Source organism: Plutella xylostella, chromosome 21 (genome assembly GCF_932276165.1).
Source record: "Plutella xylostella chromosome 21, ilPluXylo3.1, whole genome shotgun sequence".
NCBI classification, from domain to species: domain Eukaryota; kingdom Metazoa; phylum Arthropoda; class Insecta; order Lepidoptera; family Plutellidae; genus Plutella; species Plutella xylostella.
In genome coordinates this window covers 1601088-1622482 of record NC_064001.1, presented here as the reverse complement: position 1 = coordinate 1622482, position 21395 = coordinate 1601088, and the positions used below count along the sequence as shown (strand labels likewise).

The 21395-nt window shown below is 37.9% G+C and overlaps 2 protein-coding genes across 2 annotated transcripts; one reads left to right on the top strand and one right to left on the bottom strand.

The window, feature by feature from the left end:
- On the bottom strand, window positions 1-1000 carry LOC105381034. The gene is made up of 2 exons (XM_011550674.3): window positions 656-1000; window positions 1-370 (listed from the first exon to the last, which is right to left on the bottom strand). Exons 1-2 carry the CDS (start codon window positions 897-899, stop codon window positions 48-50), a joined length of 567 nt encoding a protein of 188 aa, XP_011548976.3. The 5' UTR covers window positions 900-1000; the 3' UTR covers window positions 1-47.
- A 2884-nt stretch (window positions 1001-3884) lies between these two features.
- Window positions 3885-17565, top strand: LOC119691103 (monocarboxylate transporter 14). Its single transcript, XM_011550675.3, has 6 exons — window positions 3885-4050; window positions 7984-9130; window positions 9423-9941; window positions 10258-10473; window positions 16223-16508; window positions 16940-17565. Exons 2-6 carry the CDS (start codon window positions 8012-8014, stop codon window positions 17134-17136), a joined length of 2337 nt encoding a protein of 778 aa, XP_011548977.3. The 5' UTR covers window positions 3885-4050; window positions 7984-8011; the 3' UTR covers window positions 17137-17565.
- The last annotated feature ends 3830 nt before the right edge of the window (window positions 17566-21395 follow it).

Here is a 21395-nt window from a genome sequence, read left to right as displayed (position 1 = left end):
TCTCACTAACACCAAAAACTTTATTCAACAAATCCATAACTGCCCAGTTACGTTGCTGTCGTTACAGCAATCACTGTAACATTTTTACCTTTTACCAGTTCAGTTTTAACAGCGCCATAAACCCGAGACGCTGTTTCATAGGATAACGCTACCGTATCTTTAGTTACGTTGAAAATCTTCTTGAATACTGAGTAGACAAAGTAAACAACGCTGCCTATAATGTTATATGCAGCGTAGAAGATCCGCTTGAAAGTACCAGTTGTGGTGTGGACGGTTCTGTTCGATTGTTCATGGGCCCACTTGTATGTTTGGTTGTAGGAGTCACTGCTCCATTTTATTGCGTTGGATATGGATTCAGGGAGTTCGTTACCTTCGAAATTAGAAAGAGATTTTAAACATGTAACTGCAGTGGTCTGCAAAAACAACTGACCTAATAAACCTAACTAAAGTATGTAAGTCAGTACCTAGCTAACGCTGTTGGTAAACGTAGCGTTACGTTCAGTCAGCGTTTAGTCAGCTAGAGACTGTAAACAGTTTACTGTTTGGATGAAGAAGGCTAATACCAGAGTATTCTGGTGCTCTTCACGAAACTATGCATTCGCTATGTATAGGTTACAAATAGAAGTTTGTTAGCTGATTATGATGACGAAGATACCTTCACAAAGCACGGTCTTGTTCGTGAACGGTATGCGGATCTGAGCGAAGCCCATCCAGCAGATGACCAGGAACAGAGCAGCTATAAAGGTGGCCAAGAATACTGCAGCCAGCATACACAGGATGACCACCGCCCGCAGAGCTCCGCCGCAGTGGAAACTGAGGAACGAGTAAGACCACAGACACTGGTGGACGAAGAATTGGAACATGTTCCGGTACAACTCAAGCATCACTTTGAAACACATGGTTATTTAGTTTTATAGCTCATGTTCTTTGAAATGTTTACTTTCTTCAAAGTAAATTTTGTCAAAAAGTACTTACAAAAACTAACTTCACTTCGTCAAAGGTTGTCGAAGATTATGGACTCGTTTACTTCTATAGTCTGTGAACACCATACTGGGCTCAGGATAATTTAATGCTTCTCTTTTGAATATGGAAATGTTTTGTAAAAATAATGTACTCCGTGGTTGAAATTCGGTAAAACCGTAGAACCCAATGCAATGTAACGAATTAACACGACTGGAGAGAGGGCTCAGGACCAAATAAGTCAATGCTCAGGATCGATTTCTTTATAATACAATACAATACACTTTATTTGCACCAAGAACAAAAATTACAAAAAACAAAACTTAAAAATAAAACAGTACTAAGAGTCGTCCTTATTGCTTATATCAATCTCTACCAGACAACCTTTGGATGGATTCTTTACATACTTATCACCCGACGATGCATTCGACATCATTATTTTATTTTTGTACATATTGATGGTCCCACCCGGGGATCAAACCCGGGACCTCGGGTGAAGCAGGCTTCTACCACTAGACCACAGCAGGCACCCAAACAATGGGAACACCCAAATATTCCGAAAAACTTTTTTCCGAATTTGAAAACACCGAATATGTAATTTACGAAATATTGCAATACCGATTTTTTTAAATGCCGAATTCTAAAAATCACGTAAATTATAATTTCGAATATTATAATCACGAAGATTTGTTATTACGATTGTCAAATACACGAACGTTAAAAAATACGATTACTTAAGCTTACGAAAAATAAAATACCGATTTATTATAATCACGAAAAATTCAAATCCCGATCGAAAATGTGATAATTCGTGATTTTGACAAAAAAACCATAAACGTCTTAAAAACCTTAGACCCAAAACCTAAAGATAGGTGCGACGGCGAGCAAAGCGAGGAGGAGCGTGTTAGGTGCACATAGATATCGAAAAACAAAGCGGAGCGCAGCAAAGCGGAGCGCAGCGAAGCGGAGCGGAGCGTTTCAAACATAGAGTTAAAATATTGTAAATAGAAAACTATTTATAGTATTTGTTGTTAAGTAACACAACAAAGCAATAAAATTGCTCGGATTTTTACGGTGTTTAACCTTAAAAACCTTAGGACCTAAATCTAAAGATAGGTGCGACGACGAGCAAAGCGAGGAGGAGCGTGTTAGGTGCACATAGATATCGAAAACAAAGCGGAGCGCAGCGAAGCGGAGTGGAGCGTTTCAAATATAGAGCAAAACTATTGCTCGGAATTTTATGATGTTTAACCTTAAAAACCTTAGGACCTAAACCTAAAGATAGGTGCGACGACGAGCAAAGCGAGGAGGAGCGTGTTAGGTGCACATAGATATTGAAAAACAAAGCGGAGCGCAGCGAAGCGGAGCGGAGCGTTTCAAATATAGAGTAAAAAAATTGTAAATAGAACACTATTTGTAGTATTTGTTGTTAAGTAACACAACAAAGCAATAAAATTGCTCGGATTTTTACGGTGTTTAACCTTAAAAACCTTAGGACCTAAATGTAAAGATAGGTGCGACGACGAGCAAAGCGAGGAGGAGCGTGTTAGGTGCACATAGATATCGAAAACAAAGCGGAGCGCAGCGAAGCGGAGCGGTGCGTCTCAAATAATATAGCTTAAAAAATATTGTTAAATTGTATACGGATTATGCTGTTGATAAAACACACTATTCTTAATAACTATTTCTCGTTAACTAAGAAACATTCGGGAATTTGTATTTTCGGAATATTAAAACTTCGGGATTCGTAATTTTAACAATTCGATATAATAAAAAGTCGTACTTTTAAAACATCGAAATAATAATATTCGGAAAATTGACTTTCGTCATTTTAATAAATATGTTGTTTGAAATTTCGTTTATTAACTATTCGTGATTTTCGTTATTCGGAAACTTAAAATTCGAGATTGTGAATTATTCGAAATTATGAAATTCGTAATTTTAAAAATCGTTTTTTTCATATTCGTAAAAAAGTAATTCGGATTTATGTAGTGTACCCCCCAAACAATAGTACACTGAACATCAACATAAATAAATGTATGAAAGGTATACTTTCCTATATAGGTACTTATACTTATGTTATGTTATGGAACAATGAAGCTACAGTAGGCGGCCTTATCGCTAAGAATGATCTCTTACATGTCACATTATGTTCACTACTTACCTTAATGGGAGTGTTTTAATAAATTATTCGTGGCTTTCATAATCATTATGAAAAGCGATGATTTTATACTCATGCGTCATACGAATGGTTTACCCATTTCCATACATATCCCTAAATCATTAAAGCTGGCGACAGATTGATTGCTCAGCCCGCCAGTCAATCGTTTAGTTTAGGGCCAGTTTGTACACAAAAAGTTAAACATGATTAACTCTATTGTGTAAGCTTGTTTATTAAATTGTACACAACACTGATTTAGATGCCGCATTGTCGTTACATTTATAATATCCTTTGGGCTTAATAATTAATCACATATTATTATAGTTATAATTCTAGCTAGTTAACTACATAGATGTTTGCTGAAGGGAATTTAGCTTCAGTTTTAGATACTACGACAATATTAATAGTTGAGTAGTTAACTAGTTATAATTATGTTCCAATCTATGAATAGTTACCTAGGTAATGTTATGTTCTATCTAATAGAATAGGAAACTTATTTTTGATTGCAGAATGGATTACCAAAACAGACGTATAGACTACACAGTCATTGCAATTAGTTATCATATCACAGAACTGAATCTACCTACTACTGTAGTTACCTGTACAAAAATTACAGAGATGACGTTATGTTTCAGGAAACTATTAAAGTACAGACGAACATGGCATGACTTATGACTAACATAAGCAGTCCTAAAGCAGATCATTACAAAGATGGTGTAATCGGCCTTTAGTCAGTGACGTCACAGCACAGTTCATTTTCGTGTCAGTATATTTGCTATAGTGCTACCGAAATGACGTGTCATCACAGTGTATAGTGTGTGTTCAACTAATCGTTCTCTCATGTGATAATAGTGTGTGTGATAACGTAAATAATACTGTTTGACTAGCAGTTTGGAGCACTGTTCTAAAGCGCATGGCTTTATTTTAAGGTTAGTAGTCATGCGTTTTATCTATTTTTAGCCGGTTTATAACTAACTTGGGCTTGATGTTTCATCTGTTGATGGGGGAGTTTAGGCACAAATTGTTAGTGTAAACTATTTTGATTAGTAGTTAGGTGCATACATCAGTGGTGTAGAGTAGACATAAATAAGGACTTTATTATTATAGTTGCGGTTGCTAAGACAGAAAATGAAGCCATAACTTTTAAATTTATACAGTAACTAGGTAGGTTTTTAATTTATTTATAGTTCAATGGTTTAATATAGGTAGGTATGTACTTCTCCTTTATGTAAAGTGAGGTAGTTAGTTAGTTACGATCAGCAAAACTTAAGACTGTTTGTCTCATTGTTCTGGGTACTAATTCCGGCGATACAAAATATAATTATGTTATCTACGTTGGTGTTAGGTGGGAATAGTTACTTTTTGGTGAGTAAGTATATAGATAAGTACCTAGGTATTTGTAAAGTACTATAGTTATTGAAGGGGGTACTTACAGTCAGCTGCATAAGTAGTTGTTCATTTTTGTTCCTTGTAAGTCACAAACTGCCTATTCAAATATTGTCAGTTTGTTATGTAGCTACTAGTATGACAAGGAACAAAAGTGTACATATAGCTACTTATGCAGCTGACCCTACATTCATTTTATTATCTTATTGTTCTACTAATATTGTAAATGCGAATGTTTGTTTGGATATTTTTTATGTACAAATCTGACACGCTTAATTTACACATAGGATAGGCTGACTATACATACTTATACCTACAATTTTTTGTCGGAATGCCCACGGGATATTTTTTTATTAAGGCTACGTTCGCGGCCACATCTATTATAGGAAGAAAGTACTTGGTAGGTATTCTACTGCACTTACCTTATCTAATAGTTAATAATATTCTTATCTATATACCTATCTAAGCTTATCAACATTAACCTACTATTTTCAGCAAAAACCAAAAACAAACTATTACCTAGGTCATTGATCTTATCATTCACACACAAAAGTTCAAACTGTACCGAAGTGCTGAGGAATGTTGGCCGGTTATTGTGCAGGTAGGAGGTACAAACGGTACAGTCAACCTAATAGATACAGTGCCGCAAACTTATCTGTTCCGGTGAGAGCTCACGTAAATGTCTAAAATTTATACATTCTTTCAGAGCCAAAGTTTGCCTATAGACGTAATTCGTTCTTGTGGTCCTAAGTTTTAAGTAAGTACTTAACCCAATGGCTTGCTTTAAACCCATCTCATATTATAACACTAAATAATTCATTAATAATAAGTAACTAATGAGATATGCATCAGTTTAGTACGCTTTCACCAGAACAGATAAGTTTGTCGCAATGTAAACGCAATTAGGTGAAAATGTAGTTATCTAAATCTAGTATATTAATTTAGGAGATAAGTATAATTAGGTAGGTTCTAGGTACCGACATACCTCCTATTAGGTACCGACATACCAACTTATAATTCATGAATGAGTTGGTACGGACTATTTTAAGTAAGTACATAAATATCCCATAAAGGCTATTGCAATGTTTCACTATATGAATTAGCTATTTTATTAGAGTTTCATTTTTATTTTACAATTTACAAAATTAAATCTTAATAGCTGATTAGCGCTTTTGTTTACCGTACTTCCGCTTTGCTTATCTTATACCATAGGCCATAGAACAACGCAGACACGGTCGTACCCATGATGTGGTCATATTACTTCCATGGTCGTACCCTATACTCAATGCCACAGACAGATTAAAAGTCCAGTTTCTTATATTTTGAATAAGGGTCGGTTTTTTGTTCGTGGTCAACATTTACCTCACTTTAACCACTACCCGACAAACCATTGTAAAATTTTACGTCGATTAAAACATTTTAATTTATATAGGTGGGTACTGGGTAGTGGGTACCTAGTTAGATACTAATATTCTGGGAAAGATACGTCATAGGTGCTATTGGTCATTAATTAATGATTTGATATGGGTAACATTATTAAGTATCTTTAATTATAATCATAATCATTATCAATAGTTATCATAAAAAATCCATTTCCAAAAATGGCATCGACGCACTCTAACGCCTTTTCATTCATTCAAACATTGATAGTTTGACAAGGTACAAAAGTGTATAGGTACCTATACATACATGGTATACTTACCATACTTTTAATAATACACTCACTACAATGCACCACATTTATTAGTATTTGGGCCATTATTTTATTTTGGGTACAATTGGGCATACTTTTACAGATATTTTTTTCAAAAATAAGCTTATTATTAATTAACCTTTCAATATTTATTTATGTTAATTAACATTTATATTATTCATTAAATACATTTGCAGCGATGTTTTTTGCTATTTCTTAAAGTTATTGACGTTTAATCGAGGAACGATGAGAAAAAAATACTACTGCGTTACTTTCATACAAAATTATGTTTTATTGATAGGAACATATATTTTGGTTCGTAAACATATATCAGATAAAAAGTAAGAAAAAAAACATTAATCTAACAGTTTAAATTACAAAATATTCTCAGTTTTGTTATTCATTCTATAATAAAGTTTCCCACTGCGTTACCAATCAATAAGTTTTAATGCAATACTTTTCGAAAAAAGGACAAAATAATCATAATTTTTTGCTCAAAGTTTTAGAAATAGCTCTAAATAAGGTGAATTATAATTATTATATTTAGTTTTACATTCTTTCTAATATAGAGTAGCTAAAATGTTTGTGAATACTCTCAGGAAACGAGGGACAAATAGATAACGCTGTGGTTAATTGGTAACACAGTGGTATCTCAATCACAATCTTTATACTTTATTCAATTAAAAGTAATCGTAATGTGAAAAAAACTATCAAACTAAAATTAACAGAACTATTTGTTTAATAACAAACATTAAAATCGCTGAAAATATAACAACTTAATACTAAGAAATATTTCTAATTTTTTTTGCCTATAAAGCCGTTGTTTTTCAGTCGCTGTTTACGCCATTGAGTCTGAAATGTTATACTGTAACAATATAATACGCTCAAATGTTATATTTGTACTATAAATTGAGTAACAGATACCTGAAAACTATAAGAAAAACCCCTGAGTTACTATAGCTACAACTGCGTTACTGAAAAAGTAACGAAGTGTAGCGGTAACGCAGTTGTAAAACAATAACCTATTTGAAGTTAGTACTTAAATGAATACACATACATGGGATATCAAAATGCCCTCATAATTGTTACTAATTATTACATATATTGCATGAAATAAAATAATAAATATCTATAAAACTCACCGTATGTCGCCGGTAACTCAGTGGCGTCACAATAAATACACGCGCTTCTCTCCAGGACTCTCACCCGAAAGACTTGGTCATTTTATCCGTCCCGCTCTCCTTCCTGCACTCCGATACAAATACACAGCCATTCAAATGATCTTAGGTGTAAGAAAGTGAAAAAAAGTTTATTTATGATTGAATTTCCTAGGGTAACCTAGTGTAGGTGTATTTTTGCTTAGGCTTGGGGACTCGGCCAGGAATATTAATTGTCCCATAATATGTTCATATAAAATCATGATTATTACCGTGAAGTAAAGTTTAAATAATGACATATTCGTTATAATATTCAAAAAAATTGTTTCCATTATAATTTTTTACACACGTTGTGCTTGTTTCATATGACTCGCTCCGAGGGACAGACAATTTTTGTATGAAAAACAATTGCGTTACCAAAAACAACAACAGAGTTACCGTAATTTGTAAATAAATAAAGTATTTTACATAAATTCATTATATTTTCTGTGACCGGTGTCTTATTTAATTGCTACAGACGGTAGCTATATTCCTGAATTTCATTATTTAATTTTTAAAAAATGTTTCTTTGTAGGGGACCGACAATTGTACCTAAAATAAAATAATGGCCCATTTATTTGTTTCAGATTATGTTGAGGATAAATTTTAACAAAAATGGCTTCAAATGGAAACGAAAACACAAATCACATCAGTGAAAATGTAAATAATCACTTGAACAATAGTGTTAAGGACCTAAACAAAATCAACTCACTGAAATCAAATGAGAAACCTGCCGACGATATAATCGTATCTTACGATAATAAGGAAAAGGATGAAGAGTTGTGGAAAGTGAAATTCGAAGGACTCGATGATGATGATAGTATATGTTCAGATGATTCAGACGATGAGAAACTACCTCCCATCCCTGATGGTGGGTGGGGGTGGGTAGTCGTAGCATCAGGGTTTCTAGTGGCCGCCTGCGCGGACGGCCTGGCATTCTCATTTGGACTACTGCACGAAGAATTCACTTCATACTTTGAAACGACACAGTCGAAGACGTCCCTAATAGGAAGTTTATTTATAGCCACCCCTCTGTTAGCTGGGCCAGTGATGAGTGCGCTTGTAGACAGATACGGCTGCAGAGCTATGACTATGATAGCTGGTGTTATTTCCACGATAGGATTCCTTCTAGCTTCAATTAGTAATTCGGTTGAAATGTTATGTTTGACCTTTGGATTAATGAGCGGATTAGCAATGGGCATATTGTATGTCACGGCAGTAGTCTCCGTGGCATTTTGGTTTGACAAGAGGAGAAATTTAGCCGTCTCTCTAGCTTCATGTGGCATTGGATTTGGGACTCTTGTGTATTCTCCGTTGACCCACTATTTGCTCGAGATGTATGATTGGAGAAATACTGTAGTGTTTTTAGCTTGCACTTTGCTGAATTTGTGTGTATGTGGAGCGTTGATGAGGAATCCTGATTGGCTTATAATTAAACAAAAGAGGGAGAGAAGATTGAGAAAATGGCGATCCCGAAGATCGTCTAGGAGATCTTCAAGCGCTGGGTCTATGGCGTCAAGATCACTAGCTGGAGAATCCATGTACGCGAGTATAGAGGAACTACAAACTTTACTGAAAAGTGGGAAAAACCCTGAGTATATTCTAGCTACGTTGGCGTCGTCGATAGCTGAAGCTAAAGAATTGGAAGCCACTACACAAATGAATGCCGAACAATCTTGCAAAAAAATGCAATCTACAATTCATCTGCCTACCTTCGTACAAAATAAAGAAGAGGTAAATACATAAATACTTATTATTTTTATTTTATTTAAACACTTTATTGTATGTATACACAAATTACACAGTTTAAAGTAAAAGTTAACAAGTACAAGAAAGAACAATACAAGTATATATATACAAAGGCGGACTTATCGCCTAAACGCGATTTCTTCCAGTCAACCTTTATGGTGTGGAAATAAAAGTAAGCCTATAACTCTTAAAATTAAATAAAACTACTGACTTACTTACTTATTTTTCTTGTTGAAAAGTTTGTGAAGGTACTAATTTTTTTTTTAATACTTTCTAGGTACCGACAGAAGTGATCGAAAATCTCATGTCTAACAAGCATCTTTACAACATTATTATAAAGAACTATCCAGAACTGACACGAAGACGATCTGATGAAAACATCAAAGCCAAACCAGCTTCTAAAGAACCAGCTACATTACTAGACATCAAAGTGAAGAAGCACAAGAAGTCATCAGATTTAGAAAACACAAAGAAAGCATTAGAAAAATCTGAGAAGTTATCTAAAGAAAGTGTGTATGCTGGAAGTGATCCACCAAATCCCGTAACAGCTTCAACGAATGATATAAAAACTTCAGCAGTGAAGCCGAAAGCGCGGACACCACAGCAGAGAGACTGGTTATCGAGGCAGATCTCCACTGACCACCATTACCTTCGTGATATGCCGCTGTACAAGAACACAATAATGCATAGAGGCGCCATGTTGACGATCCCTAGGTACAAGCTGAGAGCGGCGTCGTTGCCTAACATTTACAAGAACAGCACTTGGTCCCTCAGTACTGTTTCCGATGACGTAATGGTTAGTATGTATTAAGTATTCAGTTTATGTATTAGTCATTAGTTCATTACTAGCACATGTAATTATTCAAATGAGTTTTAGTTAGTTAGGTACCTACAACAATAGCTACAGTAGGAAATATTATAACCACTTATTTTTTACGGTAGCAGGTAAAACCATGAAAATAATAATGAAAGCATGCATCATGCATACTTAAGAAGTAAGCAGGAAGTATGGCTACTTATTTCAGAACATTCTCATGCAATTACAAAATATATTCTTTACCAGTAAAATTAAGTTGAACTCTAATTTGAAACATAAACTTTACCTATTCCAGAACTGCTGGCAGCGCAGCAGCGAGACGTTCAAGAAGATGTTCGACTTCCGCATGTTCGCCGAGTTCCACTTCCTGATGTTCAACATCTCCTCGCTGATCCTGTCCGTCTGGTTCATCATCCCGTACTTCTTCCTCAACTCCTTCATGGTGGCCAGGGGCGTGGAGGGGGGACCCACCATGATCAGTATTATTGGCGTCGCTAGCAGCATTGGCATTGTAAGTTTAGCGTTCGGTTTTGAAATAGTGTGAGTGTAGCTTCGCTGCACATCGTATCGTTTTGCCGTAGCTCCGTTCATATTAATTCCAAAGTACAGTTAAAAGTTCAAGTACACTGTTGAAAGTTATATTATTCTGTCCGTATTACTGTGACCTAAGTGATGTTGATAGTGTAATCAAAATAAGCTCAGTGGTTCCAAAGATATAGCAGTTGTAAAGTCTAGCGCCGAGTGTCTAACGGCTAAATCTCAGTGAACTTGCCCTAGCGGTCATCGCCCCGTCGGGTTCGGAGGCCCTCGTTCATCCTCGGCGCTGTTCGGCCGCGCTCAACCCTCTGCGCTTATCGTGAGTCACCCACCGCGTCGGCACTCGACACTGCGCTGCGCCCGACTCACTGCCTACAACGCTGAGTGTTTATTCGCTGTTCGCTACCTGCTGTTGCTTTACTTGCTTTGCTTATCACACGAGCCAAAATGAACTGTAGGAGTTGCAACAAAGCCATAATTCCAGACGAAAAACTGAACTGCCTGCGCTGTAAGCGCTCCTATCATTATGCCTGCCTTAATATCACACGGGAAGATTTTAATAAAAATGCTACAAAGCTTGCAAAATCTACTCAATGCTATGAGTGCACCTTCGTAAGCGACCGTAGTAGGGGTAGGCGTAACGACAACACACCGGTGGGCAAGCTTACGTTTGATGCCGATATGTCGCAGGATGAGCCTGCGGAGACCACCACAACAATAAGGGCGGACGACTCCATTACCTACGACCGTTTCTCAAGCCTTCTAGAGACCAAAATTGATAGTATAATGGGGCGTATTGTAGAATTTAAGGATGAGATTAAGAAGGAGATGCTCATGTTAGCTAACCGATTATCGGCTGTCGAATCCGAAAATCAACAACTGCGGACTGAACTACAGCAGTTGAAGCAACAGCCGCCGATCTCTCCAGTCGTCAATGAATTGCATAGCACCATTAACGACCTGAAAACGGAACTGAATGAGCGAGATCAAAGCTCTCTTCTTAATGATGTGGAGATCACTGGCCTACCTGAGTTCGAGAAGGAGTCGACCGGTCACCTGGTGATGGCTATCGGTGCCAAGCTGGGCATGGTGCTGGAGGAGCGCGACGTGGTGAGCGCGGCGCGCGTGGGAGCGCGGCGCCCGCCGCCCGGCGAGGGCGCCCCGGCGTCCCGCCCGCGGCCGCTGGTCGTGCGCCTGGCACGCCGCGCCCTACGGGACCAGCTGGTGGAGAACGCCCGCGTTCGTCGTGGTCTCACTACTGCGGACATGGGGCTGCCTTCTCATACCCCCAAACCCTTCCACGTCAACGAGAGGCTTACTAAAGTGAACCGTTCACTCTTTGGAAAGGCTCGGGAGCTAGGCCGCACACACAGGTGGCGCTTCATCTGGACACGAGAGGGTCGAATCTTTGCTCGACAAAACGACACTTCGCCTAAACATCTGCTCCGATCTGATGCTGACCTGGAGTCGATATTTCGAACATCAACCACACGCAATTGATTCCTTATTGATTTATGTTTTGATACATCTTATTTTCACTGTGATCGTATTATCTTTATGTTTCAATGTACACTGTTCTGGTTTCCTCGCACGAAGCTCCATAATATTGTTATTAGTAATGTCTGAAATTCTGTTTGTTCGTGCTGAATGTACCGAGTTAAATGGTTTTCATGTTAGCAAAAGGGTTTTTTATCATAACGTTACTATGTTACACTTGTCACAATCACAATACTTCAACTACAATTTACACATGTATACATATATTGATACCACACACTGTCGTCTTATTCACTCATATCGATTCACCTTACTCTTCAACGAATATATATACAGAACTCTAAGTACGCGTACACTTTATGTAGTCTATTTTGCAATCTTATTATTTAGAAATGATTAAACTTAAACGTATTAAAATTAGTTTGTATAATGCTGGGTCACTCGGAACAAAACATGACGAGTTTTTAATGGCTATGGATAGTATTATGCCCGATATAATAGCAATTAACGAAACTTGGCTTCAATCCGGCCAGGACGCGCGCGCGCCGGCGCCGGCTGGGTACAGACTGAGGCACCTGCCGCGGCCGCCGGCTTGTCGCCGTGAGCGCGGCGGTGGTGTGGGCTTCTACATCAGGCGCGGGCTCACCGCGCGAGTCTACCCTCATCCATGCTGTCCAGCAACAGCGCATATAGAACAAATGTGGCTATCCATTAATGTCAACGGAACTAAATTGATTGTGGGCACCGCGTATCGTCCACAATGGGTGGCTGTTGATGTTTTCCTGGATACACTTACTGAGTCAATCACCTCATTCTCTGGTTACGATAAATTAATACTGCTAGGTGATTTCAACATTGACCTACTTCACAGTCAAAATAGCTCAGCCAAACTGTTGCAGCAGTTTTTGCAATGCGTAAATCTTAAGAACTACGTAACCGAACCCACGCACTTTACAAGGGACAGTGAAACACTCATAGACATTGTATGTACTGACGCACAGGTTTCACTCGCCGATGTTACCTACATTCCTTCGCTTGGGGCTCATGCCATTGTGTCTGTAGTACTAAATATAAAAAAAGAACGACCCCCGCCTAGAAACCTGACGTACAGACCATTAAAGTCTATGAATATTGACGAATTTAATAATGACCTAGAACAAATTGACTGGAATTGTATTATTAATATTGATTGTGTGAATGATATGGTTATGACATTTAATAATTTATTAGTAACTCTTTTTGACAAACATGCTCCCATTAAAACCGTTACTGTTCGTGACAAGCCTAAACCATGGCTCACAAGTAATGTTAAGTACATAATGAAATTAAGGGACGAGACACACAAAAAATATAGCATAACCAAATCTGACGCAATAAAATCACAATACAAAGAATTAAAACATCTCGCAAACGTATCTTTATTTAATGAAAAAAAAGCTTACTTCGAACAAAATATTAATAAATTTGAAGACTCAAAAAAATTATGGAGATCTCTCAAACAATCTGTTCTACCCAATTTTAAAAATTCAAGAGAACTTCCTGAGCAGTTTAGCGACCCGCACGATATTGGTGACCACTTTAATAAGATTCCAGGATCAAATATAGTATCCCCCACTGACATTTTATCCTACCAAACTTTGCGTCACAATAGCTCTTGTTTCACTCTTAATACTGTTGACGAAGCCACTATAGCAAAAGCTATTATGTCCATAAAGACGAACGCCGAGGGTATCGACGCTATTAACATGGATTTAATTATTCAGACACTTCCTCATTCTCTTAAGGCCATTACACATATAATTAATAAATCTATCCAGAGCTCCAGGTTTCCGCACGTATGGAAGATCGCAACTGTGGACCCCATACCAAAGAATAGTGATCCAGCAGACGTAACTGAACTACGGCCAATCAGTATCCTGCCATGTCTGTCGAAGGTTCTGGAGAGGGTGGTGTATAACCAGGTATCAACATATTGTGAGGCAAATGACGTCCTGCCGTCCTATCAGTCTGGCTTCAGGAGGGGCCATAGCACGAACACTGCTCTTCTTGATGTAGTGAACAATATTATATGCTCACAGGATGGCGGAAAGGGCACTCTACTGGTCCTACTCGACTTCTCCAGGGCCTTTGACTGCATCAATATTCCACTTATGCTGGCAAAATTGGTTTTTTACGGTTTTGACGCACAGGCTGTTCGCTGGTTCGAAAGCTATTTTCAGGATAGGACTCAGCAGGTTCGCTTAAAAAGATCTGACGGATCCTCCTACATCTCTAGACCTTACAAGGTCGAACGAGGGGTGCCACAAGGATCAATTTTAGGTCCACTTCTTTTTATAATATATTCGTCTGATATAATAAAATCAATAAAAAATTGCAAATTTCATTTATATGCTGACGATCTGCAAATATACACGCATGTATCCAATAATGATGTACAGTTAGGAGTAGCGCTGCTAAATGAGGATCTACATAGGATTTCTGAATGGGCCACAAGAAACTGCCTGTTGCTCAACCCTAACAAATCCAAATATATGATACTCGGGTCTAAACAACATATTAAGTTAATAGGAAGCCAAAGACCTAGTATACATATCCATGGAGAACCCATCGCGAGGGTGTCTGAAGCTAGGAACCTAGGTCTCATCATGGACGAGGAACTGCGTTTTGAAACACATGTGGCGGAGCTAGTTCGTAACTGTTTTTACAGGCTCAAGGTCTTATACAATATAAGACAGTTTCTTAATGTCAACATGAGACATAAGTTGTGCGAGACGTTAATTTTATCAAAATTAAATTATTGCATCGGTGTATATGGACCGTGTTTACTACAAAAAACCTACAAAATGTTGCAACGGGTACAAAATGCCTGTATACGTTACTGTCTCACTGTACCACCTAGAACACACGTAACACCTTTCATAAATAAAGCAGGGATCTTGAAGATTGAGGCCAGAATGAAGTTACATCTTTCCGTTCTACTGTTTGGTGTCGTAAAAACGCATAAACCAGCGTACCTCTTCACTGAGCTTTCCTGGCGCAACTCGCTGCGTCGGTGTACAGCACCTTTGTTAACTCCCCCTTACCGTACAACAAAATTTCGAGGCTGTTTCAAGTATATGGCGACCAAATGCTGGAACAATATACCCCCTCCCATCAGAGATCTTATCAATAAACACACTTTTAAACTGCGCTTCCGACTTTACTTGCTAGCTGTACAAAAGCAGGCTGCGTAGCTTACGTTCTAGCATTCTCTTCGCCATATACTTTTTCTAGGTGTCACCCAGCAAATTAACTACCACATCACTTGCTATCATTTTCACACATATCACTTAAACTCACATCACAATATATTCGTTTACACATACTACATAGCATACACCCATAATCATTTAACACAATTTATTGTTACATATTATTATATACATACATTCATAACATAATATATGAATATCTATTTTATTTTAGTATAAATATAATTATAACGTACCACAACACACTTTTACATATTTACTACACACATATTTATGTTTAGTTGAGGCTCCACTCCCACTCACTAAAATTGGTCCTGGCAGAATACCAGCGCTGTGATTATTTAATTATAATCATAGTATTATGCTGAGTCAGAACCCTTTTGCTAACATGATAAATACACATGTTGCTTTTCTATCTGCATGTCTTTTAATAGTGTTTTGTGTTTATGTAATCTTAAACTTTATGTTAAAAATCTTGCTGTGTAACCTGTGTATGTGTTGTGTTAAGTAAATAAATAATTTATCTATCTATCTATCTATAAATAACTTAATTTATGTAGGTAGTTAGTTAATTAGTTAACCGTGTTCAAACAACAAGAAGCATACAAAAAACTAAAGGAAAGATTAAAACTCCTTTTAGCTAATCATACGCCTAGTCACACACTACGTTTGCCTAGTCATGGAGACCGTGACTAGGCATACGTAGTGTGGTACGCCCTTCCGTTAGATGGGGTGACGACTTGCGAAAGGTGGCTGGTTATGATTGGATGCGGCAAGCTATAGATCGCATCCAGTGGCGTGCTTTGGAAGAGGCCTACGTCCAGCAGTGGACTGCTATAGGCTGATGATGATGACGCAGTCATGCCTGCGTATCTTACAACACAGTGGCTGACATAACACTGTATGCAACACATAAAACACACATTCCGTAAACGTATTTGCTTATGTTATAAAAATACAACCTCTCTCTTCCAGGTAGTCCTCGGCTGGGCAGGCGACCAGCCCTGGATCAACGTGACCAAGACCTACGCGGTCTGCCTCATCATCTGTGGCCTGTCTGTCGCCGTCTACCCTCTCTTCATCACCAACTACTGGGCCCTGACCGTCATCTCTGCCGTCTTTGGCCTCTCCTTCGCCAGCTCCTACTCATATACTCCGACCATTCTTATGGAGTTGATGCCGATTGATAAGTTCACTGTGGCCTACGGGCTGATCTTGTTGAGTCAGGGGATTGGGCATCTGGGGGGACCTCCGTTAGCTGGTAAGTTAGAGCGCAAAATATTCCATTAGTTTAGCCCCCTGGGACGATTATTGGCTGTCTGTGGCTTGAAACTGATGCACTCATGGATAGTTTATTTTACCTTAGACATTATTTTTTATACGGACCTAAACAGTAAACACATTGGTCATCATTATGGGCAGTTTTGTAATGGAATTCTGTAAGACATTCCTTATCGACAATCTTCATGGTGTTTGCATTATTATTATAATTAAGATTCATCGATGAACCTACTATTAATTTCTTACAGAAAGACTTAGAGTATACATTTTCATGCCCCAATAATCTGGTAAGTACTTTCCTAATCGTCGTCATCAGCCCATAACCTCCGAATCCGTAAAATAAATTACATACAAAAGTACTTATCTACAAAAAGTCCATAACACATCTAACCACCTCCATTCATCTTCCAGGCCTCCTCTACGACATGACAGGCATCTGGGACTACTCCTTCTACATGGGCGGCATATGGCTCGTGGTCTCCGGTCTGTGTGTGGGCGTGATCCCGTACACACGTGACGTGCGCCTGTGTGGGTCGGGCCCGCTGCTGAAGGAGGAAGAGGAGGAGAAGGAGGGGAGCGAGAGGGAGAATGGTGCTGTCTCTGTCTGAAAAAGGTGTCAGTTTGTTGTCAGAAGAGTGCGCGCCACCACTGAAGTGTAACGGCAAAATCGGGAACTAATCTGCAAATCATACTGTTTGACATTTTAAGTTCTATGAGTATGTAGATAATGTGTATGAGTAAATAATACAAGGTAGGTACGTTGAATACAACGCCACGGCTATCAGCTGCAGTGGTGGCGCGGTCTAGCCTCAGCAGATCAGCCCCCTATATCTCGATAAAACTTAGAGCAAAAGAAAACAACATGTAAATAGCCGTTGCAAAAGGAGTATGAGTCTGTTGGCCATTTTCATATTGTTTTACCATAGACGTAGTTATCCTCTGTACTTAGTTTCATGGTAGTTACCGCTAGAGGCGCTGCATTGTATTGTAAGAAACGGTAAAGTGGGAGATCGACGAACGACTCGAACGAGTGAGTACACGTATTGGTACACGTACTTACTTACAGAGCCTCTAGTACGGGATTTGCTATATTTGAAAACTAAAAAAGTTCACGTTTTATCCTGTCATCTGCATACATCATGAGTTTATTGATAGTTTCCGCTAGAGGCACCACTTAGTACGCGAGAAAATGTAAACTTATAGTTTTCGCCAAACAATCAAACCTGTACTATTGTAGACCCTCCGCTCGACGTACTTGTTTTTCGTGAAGTACGCGAATTTAACGTGACAAACTAGTGAAAAAGGTCGTCGAGGCACAAGTAGGTACAGTGCTCCAAAATTGATAATGCGCATAGAAATCTTTGACAGATCGGTTTTTTTCGATTATGTGACACATGATATTGACTCCTATTTCTTTCGAACAAGGTGCAAAATGCAAGTGTTTTTTTAAGGCTCCTACGATTTAATGATTCGGGTGTGAAGATCTGCATGTGCATTATTAATTTTGGACAAGTGTACGGCGAACTTACGTCTATCACCCACTTACAAAAAAAAATTTGTATTTCTATAATTTTTGTAATGAATGAAAGTGAAAGCCTCATCATACCTACCTATTTTGGGTAACTGAAGATGCAGAAAATGTTATTAGTACAATGTAACTTTACATAACTGCCGATGGTGCTTTAAAAAAACCTCAAATTTTTAATAATTTATTTTATTCTCTCTTACCCTTACACTGTGTAAAATATTGTACTTACATACATATTAATTTAATTCAATGCCCTGGTAATTAGTACATAAGATTCAGTAGCTGAACGGTACAGTACAGGTACCTACTAACGACTACCTCTTTTACTTGATTGTAAATTCGCATTTACTGATTTTTTATAAACAAATAAAATTGTACTACTTATGACCTGGATTTTAATCTGACCTATACATAATAAAATAATTAATATTAAAAACCTTTTATCTTAGCGGACTCACGACTTTTTGTAGGGCAGATAATCGGGAAGATTTTTCATTCTTCAGTAAGGCTGTTTTCAGTACCTACGTTCTATTTCCCCCCTACACAGATTGCCGATCGTGTGGGGACACCCTAACAACAATATCTTGGTAAACTATTGCCGTGTGGAAAGGGATCTTTAGCGGAGCAAAATAAAACGACGATATCATAAAATTTAGACAAGTATTAGACAACGTTTATTGTGAAGAGTATAACAATAAAGATTGGTAACAACAACAAGGTAACATTCAAGGAACATGGGGTCAGGGATACAAGTCATATCGAGCCCTTAATTGTACAGGAAATACATCGGTCTTATCTTAACAAAACTATAACATCAAGCATTTCATATAAAAAACAGAATGCCCACAAAATATGAACCAAACAGGGATTCTTTCACATCAACTTTAACATGACGAGTAGGTTGTAGAACCTATAATACATTCCCACATTATATTTTCTCAAATTCTCAAAAGTCATAAAATAAAAGTTATTCAGGGCTAGTAGAAAGGGGCGCATTTCAGACGTGACATAAGTTTTGCATCGTGCTCACTCACATCGCGCAGCCTCAAGAGCGAGCGCGACGGAGAACTTTTGTCACGTCTTAAATGGGCCCCGTGCTAGCCCTTCAGAAAGGCCATTAAGTCACCCACGTTTGATCCATACTTCCGGGGACATCCTGTATAAATATCTACAACGTTGTACTTAGGTATTCTCAGCAATCAACGTTCCCAATGAGTTTAGTGAGTTGAGTTATTAATATTAATATAGTGAGTTGAGTTTCTTAGTACATCGATCGGCTCTCTGAAGTTACAACTTATAACATTGAGATAATTATAACCACTGTTAATGATTGAGATATGTGCGGCATACAATATAAATATAATAATGTTAATATTATCGATGTGATATGTGTTGCGTGAGACTTGTAGAAGATCGGATAAGCTTTTGGGAGTAAAAGACAGTAGGCTTCTACTCGTACATAGATCATCGATTTTTTATAGTTACGATTTCATAAATAAAATTCGAATTAAGTAAGTATATTAATCAGCAATATAGCGTAAAGTTCCCTTCTGGAACTCAGCGACAGGGTAATTACAATCATGAGACTTGAGTCTTGAGCATATTTTGTACCTTTCTGAATTTATACTTCGACAAGATAGTCAAGGTACAAAAATGTACCCCTGAAGAGTCCCCTGTTAAACACGATGACTGTACAGTGTACATTATTAACAAGGTATATTTAGCAAAATAACCGTGAAAACACTGAAAATCCTTAAATCTTTAGCACCATTAACGAGTCTAGTTCTAGCCATATAAAACTGACCATCTACTCTGTGGGCTTTTAAACAGTCAGATTTTTCAGTTTCAGACTATTATAGAGCTTGTTTAGGTATCATTATATTATAATAATATGTACCTATTTGTATTTCGAATCGATACAGTTATTCATAATTTAATCTTAGGATAAATCTGCACTAGGCGGTGGAAATAGAAAATGAGCAATTAGAGAAAACAGGAACTCAATGCAAAACCGTGTGATCTATATTCAATTATTATGTAAATAGGTACGGTCGCCTGCGCCTAAAAGTATACAGGCGGAGTTTTTAAAATAACGATCCCTGTGCAGCGAACACCGGATTCGATACTATTTTCGAATCTACACGAAGGGACACTTTTACCAAACGCTAAACGTATTTTAATCAAATTTTAAATACATTTTGTACTAACTGACAGACGTATGACAGGCTACTAAATACGTTTAGCGTTTGGTGAAATTCCACCTAACATATGGAAAAAAACAAATGTCACTTTTGGAACTAACTTTGCCTTACATTTTGACAGTGACAGTTGACGATACGCAACGTAAACGGAGGTTTCGAATCCTATGCTCGCGCCTCTGATGATGAAGGGACCAGCTACGGGTTCCGCTCATCTGGCATAATCTTTATTGACCAAAACTCATTTCGCATAACTCGTATGGTCTAAACTTTTTTGGCCGAACCATCACTTTGCCAAGACTTATGTGGCATAAGGCTCGTTTCGTCTAAAACTCTTTAGGCGCAATCTTTAAACACCTAAGTTTCGTTTGCTCAAATTTATGTTCGTCTATACCTATGTATAATCTTGTTTCTCCTAATGTTATCTTAATAAATGATATATTAAGTATGTAGTAAATGTACAAATTGTGGTATTTTTCTCCTACATCCCGAAAATCACGATATTGTATGATCAAAAAATCGAAAGTTAACGACCAATATAATTATTACAAACCCCATGAGATCGAAACCTAAAAATAGGTGCGACGACGAGCAAAGCGAGGAGGAGCGTGTTAGGTGCACATGTTCATCAAAGAGGAACTTCATCAAGGAGCGGAGCGTTTTCCAAACAGCGGAAACAATACAAGGCACCAGTTTGCGCTATGTAGGGAAGGGAGACGCTCCGTCAAAGTTAAAGCCAAACGAATATTATTACTTTGTATAAACCTATGCCCTATGCCATAGCATTATTAGGCTATTCAAGATTTGGCCATACCATTATTAGGCTAAACAATGTTATGCGAAATCACTTTTTACTAAACGAGATTTATGCCATACGATTTTCGGCGTAACGAGACTTTGACCAAATGTTACTATGCAATACGAAATTAGGCAAAAAAATCTTATGCCAAAAAAGGTAGAACCGACCAGCTACATCTGTTATAAATCCGGGGACGTGTTGTGTGTGATGTGTGTAGTAGTGGTGTTTATGTGGATGTGCTTGAGCAGCATGTGAGCTTGAGTACGCTATTTTAAAAATTCCGCCTGTATACTTTTAGCGCAGGCGACCGTACATTAAGCAATTTGAATTATTACTTATTAA

Bases quoted from the DNA above. Each gene is read 5' to 3' on its own strand.
- LOC105381034 (XM_011550674.3), bottom strand. From the start codon at position 899: ATGTGTTTCAAAGTGATGCTTGAGTTGTACCGGAACATGTTCCAATTC. The intron at 371-655 runs GTATCTTCGTCA...CTAATTTCGAAG, and splicing joins CAAGACCGTGCTTTGTGAAG to GTAACGAACTCCCTGAATCC.
- LOC119691103 (XM_011550675.3), top strand. From the start codon at position 8,012: ATGGCTTCAAATGGAAACGAAAACACAAATCACATCAGTGAAAATGTA. The intron at 9,131-9,422 runs GTAAATACATAA...AATACTTTCTAG, and splicing joins TCGTACAAAATAAAGAAGAG to GTACCGACAGAAGTGATCGA. The intron at 16,509-16,939 runs GTAAGTTAGAGC...TTCATCTTCCAG, and splicing joins GGGGGGACCTCCGTTAGCTG to GCCTCCTCTACGACATGACA.